The sequence below is a fragment of the Choloepus didactylus genome, chromosome 8 (assembly GCF_015220235.1).
Source record: "Choloepus didactylus isolate mChoDid1 chromosome 8, mChoDid1.pri, whole genome shotgun sequence".
NCBI classification, from domain to species: Eukaryota; Metazoa; Chordata; class Mammalia; order Pilosa; family Megalonychidae; genus Choloepus; species Choloepus didactylus.
Genome location: NC_051314.1, coordinates 28,449,553 through 28,467,407, shown reverse-complemented (window position 1 = coordinate 28,467,407; position 17,855 = coordinate 28,449,553). Strand labels below are relative to the sequence as shown.

Sequence of the window (17,855 nt, the reverse complement as noted above, 5' to 3'; positions counted from 1 at the left end):
TATTAAATCCTTCCCTGAGAATAAATTATTACCAATTTTAAAGGAGATGGTATCATAAAGTGTTTGTGTTGAATGTCACTTTTTAACCATGTGGAAGCTGGAAATAGTTTTCTTTGTCCTTGGTTGGAGGCTGAACTGTTACATTCTTCACCCAGAAATTACCATAAATACTCTGAAATTTGTGTCATTGTAAAAAACAAAAGCAAACAAACAAAAAACACAGTTTTTGCATTGGAAATAAAATTGACAACTGAACCTTGTTGGTCCCAAAAGGAGCAAATGACTACTAAGGTCCCTCATTTTTTTAACATCATTTATCCAAGAGGGAAGATCATTAACAACCCAACTGGCTGTTCATTTTGGATTTTGACATTGCTTCTCCTTGGGACCGTGATGCTGGGTTCTCTTGATAATCAGTGCAAACTCCATGAATATCTTTGTTTCTCTAGAAGGAGGTGTGGATTTGCAAGGCTACCAGCTGGATATGCAAATACTACCTGACGGCAGAAAGAGTGATGTGGACTTTTCAGAGATTCTTAATGCAATACAAGAAAGTAAGTCTCACTCAAATTTTAAATTCACCATGAAAGGACAAGCTATAATACTTGGGAGGGGTAATAAAACCAGAAACCTTAGATGGCACCCTCTAAAACAAGCAAACAAACCAAAAAAACATAAAATGATTTCTTTAAAAGAGATAATATGCAAAATAATTTTGAGACAGGAATAGATGGTCAGTGAAATGGGGATTTAATTTGTGAAATGGAATCACATCATACCGGGATGTTTGAAGAAGCCTAGCAGAAAAACTGTACTGGAATTATATACTTGGTGTATTTAGTATGCTATAGCATTAACTCAATCTCTGGGTATTATATTTTTTTAGATTCTTTGATTAATCATAATCAAGCTAAGAAAAATCTTCAAGAAACCAGAATACTGTTCCTTTACTCAAATGTAAGGTATAAAATTAATGTTGCTAGAATAAATTGAAATCAGGAATTCATTCTCCAAAATGAATATCTGGAGTAATTGATGATTAGCCAAGTCCCAGAAGCATACCTTTTTTCTGAGCATTTTGATTAATCAAGGTTTGGTCTTCTCAGACTATATTATTTGTGTTTTATACTTTTCACTTATAATAGTATCATAATCTGTACATTTACCCAAGTTATAAGTATGAGTGACACAATATCACATACCAAGTCATTAACATTTGTGTTATTTTCAAGCTCTGTTTCTAGATAATGGATACTTCTCTTGAAATATCAAATACTATTGTATAATATTGGATTTGAGGGATTCAAACTTCAAAAACATTATATAAAGAACCACCGCATTATTTTTGTGATACTCTCAGTTTTGACACATTACATATCTACATGTGTTTCATTATGAAGAATTTAAAGGATTTTTATAGTAGTTATTCCCATTTGTCATTATATTATCCTCTTAACTTTATGAGATATTAATATCTCCACTTTACAGGTGGAATAATTGAGACTGGGAGAAATTAAGTGACAAGGTCACTCAATAAATAATGGAGGCCAGACCAGATTTGGGGCTCTCTTATTCTTCATTTAATTCCTTCATGAATGTGCTCAGTACAGAATTTAAGCACATTGAGCTGAAGGAGCCTGCAGTTGAAGATGAGACTACTTTTCAGAGAAGTACTTTTACTGAAGAATATAAAAGGAGCAGTTATTTGTTCTGGTTGGACAATCCCTTCATATTAGGTTAATGAATAAAGGAGAAAAAATTTTCCCCAGAAAAATCAAAATCAAATTAATAGACATTGAGAAGAAAATAACTTTTTATGGAAAGTTTTTAAATTATGCAATTATATCATTTCATTTGAAAGATGATAGATTATATAGTGCTCAAAGGATTTTTAAAATTTTTCAGTAAAGGATAAAAATTGGCTTCTATACAAGTGCTGGGGAAGAGCTTAAATCTTTTTAGGGCTGGATAAATTTATATTGAAATGAATTAAATGTTTAATTGGGATATTTTTACAGTTATTTTTACTAGCAGATCTCAATAAAGATACATTTGTGTATTTGATGCTAACTGTTCAGTAGTTTAGAATGGCGACTTCTTTATGAACAGATAGAGAAGTATATGAGTACTTAATGTCTAAATTTAAAAATAAGGAAAAGGAATATCACTTCACTTTAAAAATGCCAATCAAGTTTTTTATATGTTTGTGAATTGTTTAATGCTTTGAAACCTACTTATTTATTTTCTTGTTGAAAAAAAGTTTTTATGCAGAGTAGATTTAGGAAACTACCCACCCTTCTAGGTCATTTCTGGTAGGAAAGATTTGGACCATTCATCTATCTTCAGTCTCTTCTTAAGTTCCAAATATGATACAAGTGTTTAACCCATTCTATGTAAACAAACAAACAAAAAAACAGAAAAACACAAGGCTTGCTTCTTTAAGGGACTGTACCTTAGATTATTGCATAAAGAAAGCTTTAAGAGGGTTATAGAACTTTGAGCATCAGTGTAACTCCTTCTCTTCTATGAACATTTCTATTGAGATTAGCAGGATGATGGAAAGATTTCGCAGTTTTCTTAGAATTTTGTGGCCTGTATGTATGACCTTCAAGATCAAGCTAGAATTGTGTGTGTGTGTGTGCGTGCGCGCGCACATTGGTGTTTGTTTCAAACATTTATTGACACGGGGTAGGCTGGCCATTGTGTTTCACATACTGCCTATTGTCCTTCTTAAAACAACATTATTTAATAGGAGATACTATTTTCTCCATTTTACAGTTAGAAAAAACTGAGCCGGTCTGTCAAACACTGTATGGGTTAATATGTGATGGAGTCAATATTCAATGCTAGGTCAGCCCCTGTTCTGTTAAATAAAATAATAATAAAATGATTAGGAAAAATGAAATATTTTGGATTTTTAAAATCTTGTATTGTTACATCTTGATTCAACAATTCCTCCACCATTCTTCTACATTATAAAATATGTTTATATATTTTTCCTATAGTGCTTATTCCCTAAGTATACAAAAGATCTATTGTTTCAAAAGATGTGTCAGATTGGCTAGCATGCACATTGTTTTTCAACTTTCCCAATAATGATGTACAGCATAGAAAAAAGACAAAACGTTATTTTATCCATCTGTTCATCTATCCATCTCTCCACCAAATATTTGGGGAGCACCCTTCATGTGCCAGGCACTGTGCTAGACACAGTACTTTAAAGTGGTGATGACATGATTTGGTGCAAACTCCATTAAAGATCACATCTTGTTTGTTGTTCAAAATGAAAACAACTTGATTGCTTTCTGGTAAAAAAAAAAAAAAAAAAAGCCACTTATTTGTGGCAGTTTAATGTAAGAGGGTGTTTGTGTGTGTGTGTGTTTGTGCACTTTCTTGATGTTATTTTTCCCCTCCCTCTCCCTTCTCATCCTTTTACTCCCCATCCCAAGATGGCAACCAGGTCCCTGGACCTCCTTTGTTTCAGCAGAGTTTTTTGTTGCCTAAAGTTCTTGGCTTTTGTTTTCAGAAAGCCTGAGCTTCAGAGGGGCTGACAGTTGTTGGATAGGAGGAGAAGACACAAATAGAGAGACACGAGGGATTTCCTAAGACCGACTCCCTCTGAGTAGCATGCAGAGGGACTGTGGTTTCTGGTGGGGCAGGTGGAAAGGGAGGAAATGGCTGTGCTGTGCGCCTGGGAGACTGCACCTGAGACATCTAAACTCCCAGCCAAGGCAGAGATTCCCCAGTCCTGGGAAGTGGTAGATCCTCGAGAATGCAGGGAAATTTGAAAACTCTGGAAAGGTGGCCGTCTCATCTTCCTATTCCTTGTTGTATTCTCAGTACCTTGAACACGGAGAACAATGGCTAATCAATAAATATTGGGTAAACAGATGAGTGAATGAGTGAATTATACCACAGGCTTGGAAAGCAGGCAGCTTAGCAGTAGCTGATAAAGCTTGGAGACGGCCCTTTATGAAACCCCTGAGACCACTGTACAATCCTGGATACCTGAGTTGGGAGGGTGGCAATGTTGGTGATGACAGAAATTAGATTGTCCACCAAGCCAGAGGGATGGACTCTTGGGGACAAATTTAACCTGATGCAATGATGACAAAATCACAGGTCATTCTTACTCTTGAGTTTGTTCAGTACGATTCAAACCCTCTTGATTTATTTTGAAACTGATTTATTTTGAGTTATTTAAATTAGCCCCATAGTCTGAAACTTTAGCATGCCTGCTTTATTACATACAGGTATATCATTTATGATTTTAAAAACTGCATTTTAGCTACCAAAGTTTTAAGATTTGCGCATTGTTTTGAGATGTAAACATTTTTAAATCTTTCATTCTGAAGTTAGATTTAGAACCACGTCATTAAGATCTGCAGTCCAAGAAGCAGGTACATTTGTGTGTACGTGCATGAGCATTTATTATGTTATCAAACCATTGTGAAGTACACCATCCAAACGTTCTGCAGAACATTTAATTTCTTGCTTTAAAATTATTACTGATGCCCTTCCTTTCCTCGAGGTCTTTCTTGCTCCCACTGTTGCTCTTTTACCCCCCTGCTTTATCCTTAATTTTGATGGTTCCCATCATACCCTGGCAGACATTATTGTCAAATTCCGTTAGGTTCTAACAAATGAGAGAGAATAGAGGGTAGTATTTGAAATGAGAACTCAGGGGTTAGTTGGATTGTTGGATCATTGTTATCCTGTGGTCTGAGGCTTTGTGCTTGTCCGTGTCCTTTGTTAGCCATATAGCTGTGACTGCATAGGTGTTGGTCTGCGCTTCTGTGACTGAGGAGACTTGGTCATTTCTTACTGATATTGAGTGAGTTGTTTTGAATCCAATTTCTTGAGCCCTGATTTCCGGTTTCATTTTCAACCCTTACAGTCAGAAGGGAAGATGGGGCAAGACAGAGGAGAGGACAGATATATATTAAGTGTATAATCTTGTCCAACAACTCTGTGGTTGACCTTTTACTTATATTATTTTATTTCCTCTTCACCTGTATTTGCCATACTGTTCACATCTTTAGAAGGGACATACTTAAAGTTAATCTATGTTAAGCCCTTAAGATAGAGCCGGCATGTGGTCAACACTATTTAAGTGTTGGCCTCCACCTTCCTCTTCATTCCTTGCAACAATCCTGGGTAGTAAATGGCCTTATCCCCATTTAAAAGATAAAGACATTAAAGCTTGAAGAAGGTAAATAACCCAGTATAATAGCTACTAAGAGGAGGACTGGTGTTCAAACCCTGTCTGAATCCAAAGGTCATACTCTTTCCAAAGAAGAGAAAATTATGCTCAGTAGGCTTTGAGGGTCTTTATTGCAAAACCCCATTGACCTCGTTTCATGTTGTGAAAAGATAAGCGAAGATTGAATTAGATAGCGAAGATTGAATTAGATAGCAAAGCTTGAATTAGGCACATAGTCCTTCTCTAAATATCATTCTCAGGGTGTGTAAAAGGTTCCATCATTATCTGCCTCATTGTAGAGGTAACCAAAGTGTTCACTTTTTCTGAAGAAGGAAGTAGTAGCAGGAGAAGCTCTTCATAAGAAATATGTGGTGTCTTGGGTACAAATTCACTCTCTTGGCTCCAGTGCAGTGTGCTGTGGAGTACTCCATGCCAATGTCTGTGCTCTGTTTTATAAACATCATCATCGTTGAGCCAGAAAATGCCATTGAAATTACTTTTCAAAAGGGCTGTATATTTTTTTTAATTTCCTGATTATTTTTTAGTGGTTGGTTTTGTTTTTGCAGATGCATATTTTGAATATCAGCATATTCTATGTCGGAAGAAAGATGCCTGCTGTCAGATCTATAACAATTAGAACCCCAGCTTTCTTATCTGAGCTTTTCTTTGGGGAGATGTTAACATAACCATTTAATTGTTGCCAGAGTGCACTAGCAGATGTTTCCATACTTTTTTTAAAGCGCTGGAATCTGGTTTTCTTTTCCCCCCAAAGTATATTTTTACGTATAACTTTAATATATAAAGCAGATTAAAATGGAGCTGTTTTTGTAGGTGGGGTTGGGAGGTGTAAGGCATTGCCCACTCAGTTTCTTCCTCTTCTCCACCAAGCTCCTCAAAAGGATCCTGGGGTTCCAGGAAACACACTCTGAAAACCACCGACCTGTGGGGAAAAAAGTAAAGCCAGCCAAAGAAGAGTTTATGTCCTTTCCATTTACTTTATTGATTTATTTTGAATTATTTAAATTAGCCCCCTTTTTTTCTTATTGATAAACCAGGTAGCCTCTGTCTTAGGGAAGTTGTCAGACTCATTTGAAGAGTAATAAACATCTAGAGAGTCCTAGGCTTGCTATATAGTGTTTAGCTTTTAAAATCTCAGCCTAAGGTGCTCAAAGCTGCACAGTGTCTGTGTATTTTCCTGAATTTTTGTAACATTTAAGGTGATCTCTATTAAATTTTTTAAAGTATCAGGCCTGTTGGGCTGCAGATTTTAAAGTCCAGCTTTATTCAGATGGATATTAAAGCTGTTACAAGATAATGGTTAGGTGGCTAAATTACTTCCTGTTCCTGAAAGCCAAACAATTTAAGAACAGTAGAATAATTTCCACAAACACACACACACACACACACGCACATGTGTACACACACACACAAGAAACCCGATTAGAAATAGCATGGAATCAGGGAGTCAGAACCAGAATTCAGTGTGGTCTTTTACTAGCTGCGTAGCCATACTTAGCATCTCTGAACCTGGCTTCTTTTGCAATATGGGTCTCATCACACCTGTCTCACTGGACACACGAGGATGGAATGAGAAAGTAAACCTAACACACAGTAGACTCTCAATAAATTGTAGCCCCTTTGCCTTTGTCTCTCTCCCTACTTTCTTCATATTTAATCTCTGTATCTGACAGAGAAACAAATGCTTTTAAGCAATCTCACTGAGATAGTTAAATATATATATATATATATATATATATATATTTTTTTTTTACAGCTTGCATTTGTATTTAAAAATGAACATTGATTGCCTCCTATTTGCTAGCCCTTCTGTTCAAGATTAACAGAACCTCCCAAGATTTGGAGCTTCCAAGATTCACAGAACTTGGGCCCTCCCTCACCTGAAAGGGACCACAGTTTAGACATAGAGACAGACTTGTTACAAAAAAGCCAGGTAGGGGTTAAAACAGAGGTATAAAAAAATCTGTTTTTAAAGTTCTGGATTATTCCTGAAGGTGTCCTCTATTTTGTGTTTTCTAGTGAGGTTTTGAGATCAACATGCAATGCCTTTAGAATTCTGAGCATCGCATGCAATAATTTGGAACTTAGGACAAAAATAGTATGATGAACTTGTACTAAGGAGAACAAATATAGAAACCTGAATTACACTGCACAGCCCTCACATGTCTTCTTCAGTGACCTGTAATTTCACCTTATTTTTTCTGTATCAGAAAATACTGCGATTCAAGTACTCATGTACTTTATACTGAGGTGGGGTTATTCTGCTGTATTGGAAAATAGGAAAGAATTAAACGAAGAGCAATGGTCTACTTTATTTATTCTATAATGACTTTATTTTTGGTATTCATTTCCTACTCTTTTTTAAGACTGTTTCTAAAACATATCTACTGTTGTTGTTTTTCATTGTCTTTATGTCTTTGATTACTTGATTTCTTCCTCTTGCCTGGCAGTGTGAGGGCTTTCCACATGTCTTCTTCATGTTTATACTCCAGCAGCTAGTACTAAATGTTTATTCAGTGAAAAAAAATGGCAGTAACAAAATCATTTAATTAATCAATCTTTAATTAGACTTCTTGCAATGTGTTTGTTGTCTCTTTCTCCTAGAGAATTAAAAATAGTTAATGTCCCAAATGATTTTCACTGGAGGAATAATTGCAACGATTGCAAATATTTGATGAGTAGATCCAATACTAGTTAAGTAAATTCTCTTTCTTTTCACATAAAGATACCAGGATCTCTTTCCTCTTGGCCCTCTGATTCCCGTGCTCAGCACCCGTCTTGGTATAGTACATAAAGAGCCTCAGAACCTCTTCTGTATCTAAGGCTAGGGCTGTAACTTCAGCTCTTTCTTAGACTATAGCTAATTTACTGCCTCCAAGGCACTTTGAGGTTCTTGACCCTTTTTGTTCAGTTTTTGTATGAGTCCCTGCTGCTTTGTTCCCAAGTCTTTTAGGCTTCGTGCCTGACACTTGCTTGCATCAGATTATTATTTGGGTATCTCCCTTGCCTTCCTACATGTGTGGTATCCACCTACTCTGACCCACCTTAGCTGCCTAGTTCTGTTCACACGGCCTTTCCCAAGCCTAAAGGCAATGTAAGTTCCTTACATGGGTGGCATGGAATTTTTGCACCCAGTTCTCCTTCTTGTCACTTTTACTCTCAGAGCATTTGGTGCTCTTTCTCATTTAATGGGCCTAATAGCAGAATTCTAAAATGGCAGATGATTATCAAACATTTTTCTACTGGGGAGAAAAATGTCAGGGAGATAATGGATTCCATTAACAACTGACCTTTTTTAGATGAATGGTGCATTTGTGATGTCCGTGTCTCTCATGTGAATAGAGAGCTAGGTTGGATACTGAGTTCTTGGAGGGCAGAGGCCCTATCTTTCATGTTCAGTGCTTTTGACCCAGTTACTAGACAGCTCAGTGTCCAGCTATGGTAAACGCTCAATAAATACATGTTGTATATATGGATATTTTAAACTTGGTTAAAAACTTTGGAAGTTCAGGATTATTTTTCTCCTTATAGAAAATACTGTAAGATAGTTTGCATCAAAGAATATTATATTTTCTTTCTAAAACTTACCTTCTAGTTTAAGCTGATGATATCAGAAACAAAGGTAAAATACTGATGAATGGCACATTCTTCTGTCTGTAGAATGCTCACATGTTCTACAGTCTTCTTACTGACTGTGTTCAGCTGAGCCTTCTCCGTCCAGTGTTTCTAATCTCTGCTGAAGTTAACAAAAAGCTGTCAGGTGGTAATGATGCCTCAATATCATTTATTCTCCAGAAATCAGATTGCCATGGCATGCTGATTTCCCTGAGCACTCAGGTGGCAGCAGCCCATAATGGCTTCCAGACAGTAATTCTAATGAACAGCAATAGAAAAAGCAAAGAACTTCACTCTTTTACCCAAATTAGCTGATCCCTCTAGAATCAAGGGTTGAGTGTCTAATATATAGCAGTTTCTCAACTTCAAAGCTATTGATGTTTTGTGCCAGATATGTCTTTGTTTGGGGAGGCTTGCCTGTGCATTGTAGGATGTTTAGCAGCATCTCTGGCCTCTCTCTATTAAATGCCAGTAGCATACACCCCTGCCCCCAGTCATGACAATCTAAAATGTCTCCAGACATTGCTAAGTGTCCTCTAGGAGGCAAGATTGGCCCCAGTTGAGAACCACAGATGTAGAGGACTTTGCTTAAAAATACTAGCACTGACAGATGTGGCCCTCTCTCTCTGGCTAAGCCAACTTGAAAGGTGAAATCACTGCCCTCCCCCCTACGTGGGATCAGACACCCAGGGAAGTGAATCTCCCTGGCAACGTGGAATATGACTCCCAGGGAGGAATGTAGACCCGGCATCGTGGGATGGAGAACATCTTCTTGACCAAAAGGGGGATGTGAAAGGAAATGAAATAAGCTTCAGTGGCAGAGAGATTCCAAAAGGAGCCGAGAGGTCACTCTGGTGGGCACTCTTAGGCACACTTTAGACAACCCTTTTTAGGTTCTAAAGAATTGGGGTAGCTGGTGGTGGATACCTGAAACTATCAAACTACAACCCAGAACCCATGAATCTCGAAGACAGTTGTATAAAAATGTAGCTTATGAGGGGTGACAATGGGATTGGGAAAGCCATAAGGACCAAACACCACTTTGTCTAGTTTATGGATGGATGTGTAGAAAAGTAGGGGAGGGAAACAGACAGACAAAGGTACCCAGTGTTCTTTTTTACTTCAATTGCTCTTTTTCACTCTAATTATTATTCTTGTTATTTTTGTGTGTGTGCTAATGAAGGTGTCAGGGATTGATTTAGGTGATGAATGTACAACTATGTAATGGTACTGTAAACAATCGAAAGTACAATTTGTTTTGTATGACTGCGTGGTATGTGAATATATCTCAATAAAATGATGATTTAAAAAAAAAAAAAAAAAAAAAAAAAAAAAATACTAGCACTGAACTGATTGTGCAGACACAAGAAAGTAATTGTCAAGATGACCCAGTAATTTTCTGTCCTTGGCAAAAGCATAAGGTCAGTTCTTACGGATGGATGAGTAGATATTCAAGAGTTTCTCTACAACATGAACCAGTCATCTGGCCATGAATCTCAGTGTCCTCTTTAGCTTCCCCCTTTATCACATACCCCATCCCAATCTATAACAATAATATAAAATCCTCATAATAACTATTCCAGCTCATAAATGCCTCTTCTGCCTTCTTATATTGATAAGGCTAAGATGTTAACATAAGGTCCCAAGGTCTAAAATCAACAAACCAACATTTCTTATGGGTTTGCTGTGTGTCAGCCACTCTGCTAATGCCTACATTATCTGATTTAATCCTTTCAGCAATGCTGAGAGAGAAGTTTTCTATCCCTATTTCACCAGTGAGGAAACAGAAGTACAAATTCACACATCTAAGTGGCAGATTTTGGAAGAGTAAGCAGGCCTCTGACTTTGTTAAAATGATATTTTTATCCTATTCTTCAAATCAAATCAATATCTACTTGAAATTTAATTTCTCTCTACTTGAAAATTTAGTCAATATCTTCTTGAAACATGTTGATATTGTGAATAAGAATCATGTTAAGACAAGGGTAAATGTCTAGAGCCATAGAATGTTAAAGAAAAAGGGGGTCTCATAACATTAGACCGTGACCACCTTGAGTCATCATTCTGTCACTCAAAAAATATGTGTTGAGGGTTTACTCCATGCCAGGACCTCAGTACATCAGTCAAGACAGACAAGGCCCCTGCTCTTATGGAACTTACTTTCTAATACAGTAAACATCCTGTAAACAAGGAAAGAAATTCATGAACAAGGTAATTATAGATTGTGCTAAGGGCTGTGAAGGAAATAAATAGTGAGAGGAGATGAAGAATAATTGGGGATGGGGGGAACTTCTTTACATACAGTGATCAGGGAAGCTGTCTTTCATCCTGACACCTCCCACAACACTGGACATACTGCATTTCCTTAAAAAAGTGTCAGTTCCCATCCTCAAGTGCCTGGCACAGTGTAGGCACTCCTAAATCTTGGTGTCACGAAAAGACTATGATGTTTTATGTCTATAGCCTTAGAGTCTAAAATCCTATAGTAAGTGAATAAGTTTCTTGTTGCTGCTATAACAAATCACCACAAACTCAGTGGTTTAAAACAATACAAGTTTATTTTCTTACAGTTCTGGAGGTCAGAAGACCTAAAATCAAGGTATTGGCAGGACTGCATTCCTTCTTTTTTGCCTTTCCTAGCTTCTGGAGACCACCTGCATTCCTTGGCTCAAAGCCTCATCTTCCTTTGTCAAACCAGCAGCGTAACATCTTCGAATCTCTCTCTCTGATTTTGATCATCCTGCCTCCCTCTTAGAAGGACCATTATGATTACCATGGACCCACCTGGATAGTTCTCTCAAGATCTTTAATTTAATCACATCTACAGAGTTCCTTTTGCCATAATCACATCTACAGAGTTCCTTTTGCCATATAAGGTCACATATCCACAGGTTCCAGAGGTTAGGGTACCTTTGAGAGGGTCATTATTCAGTCTACCACAGTAAGCAATAAAAGTACATTTTTTCCCATGCCCATTTGATTTTACTGATGAAAAACCTGAGAAGTTAAATGAGTTACCTAAAATCGTGCACTTGAATCTAGCTTAGAACCTGGTCACTGCATCTCAGTAGATAATTTCTATTCTCTCTCTATCCGAACTCTGTTCTTTCTAGCACTCACCACAGTTTACATTTGTTTGTTTGGTTATTTGTTCCATTTACTTACTGCCACAAAGGCAGGAAGCCATGTCACTTGTATTCACCAAGGTATGACCATCACACAGCTCTGTGCCTGAAACACAGTGTGCACATCAATAAAACTTTTTTGAATGAAATAATGAATATTTTGTTATATGCTGGGGTAAATATAACAATCTGTTATGGATTATTCCATGCAGTGTCTTCTAACAGGTTAAAAACTCTTAGCCATTTTTAAAGCATCAAAGGAAAGTGGGAACTGCAATATTAGCCCATAATTTGATTTGATGAAGCATGTACCTACACCTGGCATAACACTCTCTCCTCTGCTAGGCTGGTGTGCTGGGAGACACTGTGAATTTGAACACAGTATTCTATTTCTGGAACTCTGGTGTACAATGCTTTATATGTTGGCATTTTGTTAGCATCTGCAATCTTTTGGAATCGCCCCTTGATGCCTTACTTCATTATTTCAATCCATGATTAGAGGAAGAAGGATGGCAGAAAAGCTAACTGAATGCTTTATTACTGCATTAGTTTTCCTCTATTAGGCCTTTGAGAAGCAACAAAGGAACAAAAATCACTCATTCCTAACAGAACTGGGCAAGTGTCACATTTATGAGTTCACTTAGTGAGTTGTATGAAGTTTAAATAAAAAAAAAAAAAACAAAAACAGAAAAGTATAGATGATTTCCATCACAGAGTATGAGTTCTTAGAAGTTGTAAATGAAAGTACCTTATGCTAAAACAGCTATGTAAAGAAAAGCTAAACAAACACACCACCTCCCGTTATCATGAAAGACAGATTATATTTATATGATGGAGTTACTTTAGAAGGCTTCATATTTTCCTTAATGTTGCCTAATGAAGACAGTATTTGGTTAAACATGTTTTATATCTTAAATTCTTTTATCTTAGGAAATATACCTGCCACTCCAGGTACTATTGAAACAACAAGAGAATAACAAAGCCAAAGGGCCATGTCTTCTCTTCTAATATTGCTTTTAAGAGCCACGGTTCTTAACCCCACTTGTGATTTATTTACTTTGGTTCTAGTGGCCAAGGATGTCAATATTCTTTTCGATGAATTAGAAGCTGTCAACAGTCCTTGCAAAGATGATGATTCTCTCCTTCACCCTGGAAACCTGACCAGTACTTCAGATGATGCTAGCAGATTAGAAGCGGGAGGAGAGGTGAGAATGTGTGATTTAAAATATATATATATATAACCCTTGATCCAAATGAAGCATGAGAAACGTGTTCCAGAGAACTGTTTAAGGTCATAATCTCATGGTCCCTTGAAAAGAAAGGCCAGTTTTTATATTCTTCAGGAATCTCCCATGGGTCTACCACATTTCAAGGATCCTAAATCTACCTCGACTCCAAACCAACTTTCGGTGGGCCACCTACTTCCCTTCTTATACCTAAAAACATTTCATTTATACAAAGGAAAATTCTTAAAACCACCATCAACTTAAAATCAACATTCTTGGTATAGCTAACTAGTAAAATGTATGCTTTATAAGGATGGACTTCCATGTATAAATCTCCCAGTACATAGAACAGTGACATAAAATGAACCGGCTCTCGGTAGATAGATTGTGTTGTCTGAAGCCACGCTGAGTTTCCATTTGCCTCTGTGATCTGGAAACTCATTGCGGTTGCTGTGTGAATAGACCCATCATTCTTACATCGTTTTAGAAAAATAATCGTTTTGTTAGAGGCATTCAGCATAGCTCAGGTTATCTCAATGGAGTTTAATACCACCTTTGTCCATGTATCAGGTATAGGTCACAGAACACAGTATCAGAATGATTTATTTATTGTATATTCCTCGTGTTTTTATTTTTCAAGGACCAAATAACCATTGAAGGAATGACATCTTTGAACAAGGAAATTTGTTTACTTTTACCAGCTTCCCAGACTTCTCCCCACAAATACCATGTTTTTGTTTTTTCTTTTGTTTTTAAGAGAAAACTCATTCTCTCATCTCTTCCCATACATATTTTGGGTGACAAAATATAGCATGGAGGGGACTGTGGAAGTGACCTCAGAAAGCAACTTAGTCTCATCCCCCTTAATTTACAGATGAGGAAATAGCTCATAAAAGTTAGGGTTTTGCTGAAGGCAGCACAGTCCACTGTTCTGCACGAAGAGCCAGCCCTCCTCCCGAAGCCTTGGCTGAAGCCCTGCTTTCCTAGGCAGGTGCTGATGTGCTAAATTCACAGGACAGTTTCATTGCTTGGTAAATAATTAATGCAGTATTCATTCCAGCAGACTCCTGGATGCCTCTTAACGCAAAAGCAGTGAGGGTAGGTCATCTGTTGAAAACGCCTGCACCAAGACATGGTATCTGGACCCTTTCGTTCCTCCTGGCTGAGATTTTCCTTTTGGATTAGGTTGCATGCAGGGCACTTGTGCAAGAATGTGGTTTTTCACAATTGCCTTGGAGGTCTGGCGTGTTTGCCTTCTTCATACTGCTGTTTGGAAATTAATGTATTCTGTGGCCTAGAGCAAGGGTTGATCCCCCATTTCCACTCAGCTAGGTTTACAGATGTGTTTTTGAAATTTATCAGCCTGAGAAACCTGTATCTGGTCTGACTGTTAGTTTTTTTCAGTGGTGTAGGTGATTAAAACAAGCCTAAGAAGACTGGACGAAAATTCACCCTACTTCTTTTGTTCTTCACTTTTTTTTATATGTAGTAATTGATCATTACAAAATAATATTTGTTACTTATATGCAAGTTATAAAACATAATAATAAAATGAACACCTCAAACCACCACCCAGCTTATGAACTATTTTCAAATTATGATATTTTTCATATTATGGTAGCAACTCCAATTGTTTCATAATGGAATAGAAAACATTAGCGTGTATTCAAGTAGAAAGTGTTAAGTATTGTTCTGTGAAACTTTTTTCTCAAATATTGTGTGTATGTATGGACATATATACACATAGATCACAAAGTAACTATTTTTCTTATTATGGGCAAAAATGTTGAGAAACAATAAACCTAGAATATTACCAAAACCATTAAAGCCACCATCCCTCTACCCTCCCACAGATACCACCTTCCTGGGTTTTAGCATTTTTATTCTTTTGTTCTAAAATTAGTTTTACCATAATATATATGTAGCTTTAAAAACTTAATTTTGGATTTTAAAATTTTTATGCTTTATAAAAAATGACATCATGCAGTATGAAGTCTTCTGTGACTTCTATTTGTTCCCTGTCAATATTGTTTTTAAGATTCATTCTTATTATGAGATGCAACTATTGTTTGTTTTTTTTTCACTGTTGTGTAATATTCTTCTATGTGACTGTTCCAAAATTGATCTATTTGCCTCCCACTGGACATTTAGAGTGGGTTCTCAATTTTTTCCTGTTATTATCAACAATGCTGTAGATGTCTCCTAGTTGCATAAGCCAGAGTTTCTCTAGGGTTGTATGTTACACAAATGTTCAATTTCACAAGGTAATGCCAGCGTGTTTTCCAAGTGACGATCAATGTTCATTCTTACCTGTAGAATATGAGAGTTCTCAGTTGTTTATGTCTTTGTCAACACTTGGTATTTGCCTGTTTTACTCGATGCTTTTTCCAATTGTTCCTTTGTTTCCTCTTGTTTATATGTTTCTAATTACTAAGGATGTAATTTTAATGAAACAAATGAAACCTGTATTTTGTTTTAGTTTTTTAACATTACTCACTTGAGGCTCAATGTTACAAGTGGCTTAAGCTGGTCCCTTTCTCTCTGTATGCAGGCAGTGCGGGAAAAAAACAAATCAAATGGACTTTACTTTAGAGATGGGAAGTGTCGAATTGACTACATTCTCGTGTATAGAAAATCCAACCCCCAGACTGAAAAGAGAGAAGTATTTGAAAGAAATATCAGAGCAGAAGGATTACAAATGGAGAAAGAGGTAAATAGTTTGCTTAAATGAGAAAAAAAATTAAAATATATATCTATTCATATCAAGAGGCAATAAAAATAAGCAATTAGTATGTTAACTGAACATTTCACTTGGTCAGGGTTTGCCTGGGAAGTGTTCCTGCAACTATTTTTTCTCAGCATAATTTGCCTTTGAGAGCATTTTACAGACAAGTGATTCCATTAGAACCAAAATCTTCTATTCCAATCAAATGGATTGCTTCAAAGTGTTATTATCTACCTAACTTCTTTCATAGGCTGCTTCTCTCTATATACGAATGGAGGTTTCTAATCACATGCATTAAAGAAAACTTTGGATATAATGCAATCACCCTGCTCCGGAGGCTTTCTTACTTTTCAGGAAGCATAATAAGCTTGGGCTTCCTTCTACACCAGAAGAGACTGCCTGGCTAATTTGACCAAAAACAACTGGAACTTACAAAATGATTCCAATGCTAAGAGAATTTTGGGTTATTTTTATCAGGTTCCTAAGCTCTAGAGTGACCTTACTGGTGTTTGGCTCTTCCCTCCTCTGCCTGGCGGGGCGGGGGGGGAGGTTTAAAGGAAGAATTTAGTGAGGAAGGTCCAAGGTGCCCAGCCAGGCCTGTGACAGTAATTCATGTTGGCATCACTGTATACCCAGAAATACCGTGTGTATTTGTAGAACTTGCCCGTGAACTGAATTACATAGCTCTCAGATTTTTCCTAAACGTTGTCCAAACTTCAGCACCTTTACATACTGAGTAAGAAGTAAGAAGAAGAAATTGCCAATTGAAGATACCTGTTTCCAGTTTTGCTCCTCCAGGTTGAGGGGATAAGTCTTTGCCATCAAACATCAAGGTGTTTCTTTGTACAGTACAGGTCACATGGAAGTGCTCTGGCTCAAACAAGTATTCCAGGCATAGAATGTCCATACTTGTCATATTAATCCTGGCACATTTCAGATAAATTCCAGGTCTGTTATAATGACCTCAACTCTTGAGCATTTATAAAACAGAAGTAGTATTTTTTTCTGGAACGTCTCCAATAAGAGAATTAGAAAAACATTGAGATGAGTGTGGCCTCTGGGGGACAGGTTCTCATTACCAGGAAAGGAGAACCAGCTTGCTCTAAAGGCTGTCACAGTGGGGGGTCCTCCAGAGCAACAAACAATTAAATATGTTGGTTTTCCACCTTTGTGGGGTTCCAGAAAATCTTTAGTAAACCCATTGATAAATCTTGGTCTTTAAGTTCTTATTGAGACTATTGTGTACTTTATTTTATTAACATTAATAGTACATTAATATCTTTATTCTTAAAAATCATTTGTGCATCATTTATCCTTCTAAGTTTCATAATTTTTATATGAAGAAATAAAAGATCTGACTTGCCGTATGATCTGAAATAATGACGGTTCTTCCTCTGATCCTTGATGACTGTCAAAATTTTGATTTCTACCAAAACTAGATAACTTTGTTCAATTAATGAAAGGTTTGTATTTTGTGCTTCATGAGGCAGTTCAGCATTATCACTGTTGTGTGTTTAACTATTTTCTGCATTCCTAGGACTTTTCAATGTTATTTTATGACTTATTTGTCAAAACCCAAAAAAGCCCAATACTTTTCCAAATAATATGCATTACTAATGAGATGACAAATCTCCTATTGTACCTTCTAAAACATAATCTATAAACAGTATTCATCTACCAGAAGGAGAGTAGGTGGCTGAAGAAAAGCATTCTACCTCTTGTTATACAGTTGTGCTCTACAGTGAAATGTTGGCTGTGTGTGATAGAGGGACTGCTCTTATGATTTTGGTTGTATACAAGATAATTTCATTTGGTTATAATTAAAAAAAATTAATAGATATCTTAGTTTCCCACTACTAAGACAAAATATCATACAATGGGTTGGCTTAACAACAGTACTTTATTGGTTCACAATTTCAGAGGCTAGAAGGCTTGCTTCCTTC

General features: G+C 36.8%; 1 protein-coding gene across 3 annotated transcripts in view; it reads left to right on the top strand.

Moving 5' to 3' along the window:
* The window catches only part of ANO4 (anoctamin 4), a 514,881-nt gene that overhangs the window by 312,560 nt on the left and 184,466 nt on the right, over nt 1-17,855 (top strand). For all 3 annotated transcript variants that reach the window (XM_037846690.1, XM_037846691.1, XM_037846693.1), the window contains 3 exons: nt 450-554; nt 13,030-13,166; nt 15,739-15,897. In XM_037846690.1, the coding sequence (XP_037702618.1) occupies nt 450-554; nt 13,030-13,166; nt 15,739-15,897 (401 nt within the window). The remainder of the gene's footprint in view (nt 1-449; nt 555-13,029; nt 13,167-15,738; nt 15,898-17,855) is intronic.